The sequence below is a fragment of the Haliotis rubra genome, unplaced genomic scaffold (assembly GCF_003918875.1).
Source record: "Haliotis rubra isolate DU_JTF1 unplaced genomic scaffold, ASM391887v1 Scf365, whole genome shotgun sequence".
Classification (NCBI taxonomy): domain Eukaryota; kingdom Metazoa; phylum Mollusca; class Gastropoda; order Lepetellida; family Haliotidae; genus Haliotis; species Haliotis rubra.
Window position 1 is genome coordinate 977,629 of NW_025767041.1, and position 5,220 is coordinate 982,848.

The 5,220-nt window shown below is 41.7% G+C and overlaps 1 protein-coding gene across 1 annotated transcript; it reads left to right on the forward strand.

The window, feature by feature from the left end:
- LOC124285639 (protein cbp-1-like) lies at window positions 1-5,001 on the forward strand. Its single transcript, XM_046721900.1, has 4 exons — window positions 1-139; window positions 388-540; window positions 1,332-1,402; window positions 2,890-5,001. Exons 2-4 carry the CDS (start codon window positions 465-467, stop codon window positions 3,220-3,222), a joined length of 480 nt encoding a protein of 159 aa, XP_046577856.1. The 5' UTR covers window positions 1-139; window positions 388-464; the 3' UTR covers window positions 3,223-5,001.
- Window positions 5,002-5,220: the final 219 nt, after the last annotated feature.

Sequence of the window (5,220 nt, forward strand, 5' to 3'; positions counted from 1 at the left end):
ATTCAGCCTGGTCGCCCAGGCGTGTCTCCTGAGTAGGTCAATGCAACAGGTGTCACAAACATAAGGATTAACTTGACACGCTTGTACATCTGATGGTGGATGATCAGTTCACGACAATGTAGACATGGGAGTAACGCCCGTAAGTATGCATTGGAATGCTTGTTTAGACATTCATAGTGTATACATAACACATTTCCCTGCAGTTAAAAAATGTATTCAATGAAAAGTGGTAACTAAACTTTGGGAACAAACCGGTTTGACATGCTGAGCGTTCGGAAACAAACATATGTCTGAATAAATCTGTAGTGTATGCGTCAGCTGGGTACATAAACGCGTGGTTGTACTGTTGACACCAATATTTTGACAGGACATTTAACCATCATACAGGTGAAGCGAGGCGAGTACGTAATGCTCGGGACACGGCACTAGAGTTATCCACCTTCCATACCCGCCACTAGGGGGCCATGGGCTCCAGACTCCGGTCCTGTCTGGCATCGTGCGCAGCGTTCAGGCCTGCCTGTATCAGCAAGGGAGGACCAGGTAAGTGGAATATGACAGGACCGCCCGCCGGTCGGAATAACTGGTTATCGTTTTCCCCGAAATCTTCGTTAAAGAGAGTAACAGATACCAACTACGAGTTATTCATGCGCATACTTCCTGGTGGCAACAATAATGCAATATCGCTATGAATAGACGAGACTCGCTATTCCGTTGTGAAAGGCTGGGTTGTTGGATGTTTCCGGGTTATAGAACGGCCCTGACTGTTGCTGATAGGACCTTTGTGTAACAAGAGATTGATTGGGGTAGAGCCAGTCAGTCGAACCATGGTTATATATACACGGATAGATTTTCATACTCCTATGAAATGAATTATCTGTGTGAAGTATTACGTAGATAATTTCCCTATCGATGAAACAAGATTTTGTCATGATAATGAAAAATGCCTCCAGTTGGGTGTTTTCTAAGGGTCTGACGTCATCGATAACCTGATCACCTGTGCCCACTTTATTAGCCTACGGGGATATGTATGTTATACTGAGCAGATAGGTAATGCCCAACAGGTTTAATCAAACAAAACATTACAGGGGCGGATACAGCTTTTTGAGGTGGGATGGGGGTGGGGTTGCATACTTTCATTTTCACCCGTTTACACGAGAGCTTCAATGGTCGTTTAACAGATTTTCAGGACAGGTAGGTGTGCGTGCGTGCGTGCGTGCGTGCGTGCGTGCGTGTGTGTGTGTGTGTGTAACGTAGATTATCCCTGGTTCAACCAAAGGTGACCATTATCGTGGAATGTACCTGTTACATGTCTGGGTGACATTGTGTTACAGATGCGGAGAAAGCTGCCGCAGATGAACCCGTGGAGGTCACAGCAACACTGAACGATGGGGAGGCTGATACAGTAAGATACTGACAAGCATGTTTGTAAAATCGTAATCAACTTTGCTTTTGTAATTTATCTGGACACCCCGCTGAAAACACGTTATTACAGTTATGTAGAGTATACCTGCTTCTACATCGGATGCGGTGACGCCAGTTGTCAGATCCTCAATAGATTGGATTCCAGGCCATATTCGCCTTGATGTAACTGTTATCAGGTCCAACGGGGCTATGAGACCATTTTTTGAAATGGAAAAAATACACAAACCAATTTAACTTTAAAAGCTGGGTGTGATGAAATACTGCTGAACTGCTGTTCTTTACAGGAAAGGAAAACCAAGTTCTATGGATAGTTAATTCTTCATTGCAATGAATGCGAACTTTCTGTGTAGATTCTAACACCGTTTTCACGCAAGTGATACAAAGAGATGAACCAAGGTGTTAGTATCGTCACCGAAACGTCGCATTCATTGCAATAAAGTAGTTGACTATCCTTAGAAATTGGTTTTCCTTCATCTTTACAACTTCTAAAATGCCTCTCAAAGAAGTTATCTTTACAGAGAACATGTCCACTGACTGCTATCAGTTGCCTGTACCTATATAGACATAGACATACCAGCAGCACAGGCCCTCGTGTCTTTGCGAAGATTAAAGTTTGATTTTTTATTTTATTTTGAGATGACCCCCCGCCTCGAAATGCTACACAGTACAATACATTATGACAAGGCCGGACGGTGTCTTACCGAAACGTCGACCCCTAGGGTTGAGGGTAAAACTCCTTTGATGTGATATGTTTGTTTTAGCGTTGTTGTTTCAAGGGATTAAAGTCTGGGTGTCACCCAAAGTTGAACTCAGGTGCGAAAAGTGATCACCAATTTAAGTATGAAATCTGTCCACCGGCCGGACATCCAGTTGTGTCAAGTTTTAATTGATTGCATGCGATGGTAGCGTAGCGATCGGCAAAGCAGGCGGGTAGGATACACCGAAGTATCCGGCATTGTCATAATGTATTGTACTGTGTAGCATTTCGAGTCGGGGGTAATCTAAAAACAAATAATGTTTTTAATCTTTAATCTTCGAAAAGACGAGGGCCTGTGGCCAGCAGGGCTGCTGGGCTCCAGATAAGGGCCGTATCGGCGTATGCACGAATGAAATATGCACGATACGGTAGGAAATAATTTAGAAAACGTAGCAGATACGCACCACAGCAATGGTGTATGGTCTTAGAATCATTTACAGACGTATTTATCTGAAAAAAGTATTGTTATATCGTTCACTGACATGTTTACACAAGAGTATCAATGCTGTGGTGCATATGACACGAAACACAAGAGTACTGGTACTCCATTAATTTCAATTCAGTACTCTTTATGTACACTTAAGGTTTTCCAGTACTCCTATAGTGAAAAAATAAGGAGTACGTACTCCTAAAGTCGAAATCTTATCTGAAACCCTGCGGGCTGCAGAGTTTCACCGTACGGTGTGTAGACAGGTGCTTTCTGTTGGCAGGTTGACGGTAAGACCAGCCCGGGAGATGCGGAACAGGACGCTGGTGACAAACCTGCACCTCCAAAGAAAACACGCAGACAGGAAATAGAGGGCTATGTGCAGTCGTTAGTACATGCTGTCAAGTGTAAGGACCCATCATGCACTGTAACGGACTGTCACAGGATACGGGAAGGTGTGAGGCACATGCAAACCTGCACCAAGAAGATGAACGGAGGATGCACGACCTGTAAACAGCTGATTGCGCTCTGCTGCCACCATGCAAAGAGCTGTCGTAGTGACGATTGTCAGCTTCAGTTCTGTGTACAGCTGAAAAACAATTCACGGAAAACGTGAATACAGGAGACTATGGGGAAAAACGTGAATACAGGAAACTATGGGGAAAACGTGAATACAAGAAACTATGGGGAAAAACGTGAATACAGGAGACTATGGGGAAAACGTGAATACAGAAGAGGGGGAAAACGTGAATACAAGAAACTATGGGGAAAAACGTGAATACAGGAGACTATGGGGAAAACGTGAATACAGGAGACTATGGGGAAAACGTGAATACAGGAAACTATGGGGAAAACGTGAATACAGGAGACTATGGGGAAAACGTGAATACAAGAGACTATGTACCTTTGCAACATCAGAAGTTGGAGACAACATCGGAGGGATATGTTCCATGTTCATATCTCACCATGATCCTTGAGAAACGTTTAAAGAATATCAACGAAATGTTAAATAGCTGTGGTTCAATCCGTTTCTTTGTTAGAGCTTTTGCTGTGCCAAGTGGGATATCTGTTTTGCTAAAACATTGCCAAAAGTACCCTGAAGACATATAATATATTTAAATAATGATGAGTCCCTAACACACTTCATATATTGTCTTCAATGTTTGCTCCCTACGACCTGGAAGATTGCCTTTGTGGGTTTACCACTTACTGTACTGGCGGGATGGAGCAATCATGTCATAGAAATAATAGAAATAGAATTTTCCCTGATTTTGTTTTACGGTAAAAAGATGCATTATTCGTTCATTAGACATGCTGGGTGCTTCAAATAATGTAATTAATCTATTTGACGGTTCAAAGGAAAAACGTCTTCTTTGATTCAAGACGATATTTTGTCTCAAACAAAAATCGAATTCCACTCCAGACTATAGCATGGTCGATCCATTGTTTTCTACAGTTTGTATCATGTATATGTATAGATCGGCTTTTTACACTGACGAATGATGCATCACTGCGCTGCTTGTGTGCTAGCTAGACTTACTCGTCTGTCCAATACTCCATTTTGTTATATATATTTGGGCTGGCCACATCCTCAGTCACTACTCCTGACTGCTGTTGCGTTAGAAAATTGCGTTTTACCTGTTAGTGTGTGACAAGGGAGAGCGCTATGCTTAGTGAAAAGATGCTCTCGCCATTGCATTCTCACAAATAAAGGTCAGTTTGATCTTTCTTCATCTACATTTATTGCAAGTTTTTTCTGAGGTAATGTGACATATATCAATGTCAAAACTATGTCCCTGTGATCTGAATTTTATATTTTTATGAAATAAGGTGCATAATTGAGTGGAAAACATTTATTTATTGTTCTTTCTTTTATTGGGATGGGAGATGAGAAACATCACTAAAATACGGATCCCCTTACATGTCTTCCGTTTAATGGTACAAGCGTCCCAATGGCTTGTAGGCAGAACTGACTCGCCATTAATTCGATCCGTGATACGTTGTTTGTTACGAACAATGTTGCAAGTAAGGTTCAAATGAAAGTGACGATTTATTGTTCACTCTTTTGGGGATTATTAAGAATTAAATTTTGTAAATTTGTCGGTAATGTGTGTAGTTGGGGGTCGCTTCTAACGTGAATGATTTGATTAGATGCTGTGATGGTATAGACACGATGCTTCATAGTACGGTCTCTGTGTTTATTTGGATAGGGAACCTTTGGAAGACCAGTCGCGGTGTGATATATTATCTTAGTGTTGAAGTATTGCAATGATGCTTCCTTCGGTGTTGACAAGATTATTATAAGAATTGCGTCTTTTGACTGACAGCAATATGTTTCTAATGCTTTATTGTATTTTATATATTCGTGTTACGATCAATAAACTGTTGATAATGACAACTTGTATGTTAGTTCCGACACACGTCCCAGGGATTCCGAGACTGAGTAGCCAGTCACAACACCACCTGGAATCATGTGATTACAATCCATTAACTGACTGAACTGAAACCTCTAAGACAAGGATCTATGCTACTGCTATCATCAACAGATATATATGCAAAGGTCGACATAAAGACGCTGAATACCGGAGTCAGAAGAACATAGTTGACTTTCCAA

Excerpts from the sequence above, each read along its gene's own strand:
- LOC124285639 (XM_046721900.1), top strand. The coding sequence starts at position 465 with ATGGGCTCCAGACTCCGGTCCTGTCTGGCATCGTGCGCAGCGTTCAGG. Across the intron at positions 541-1,331 it reads TATCAGCAAGGGAGGACCAG|ATGCGGAGAAAGCTGCCGCA; the intron begins GTAAGTGGAATA and ends ATTGTGTTACAG. Across the intron at positions 1,403-2,889 it reads ACGATGGGGAGGCTGATACA|GTTGACGGTAAGACCAGCCC; the intron begins GTAAGATACTGA and ends TTCTGTTGGCAG.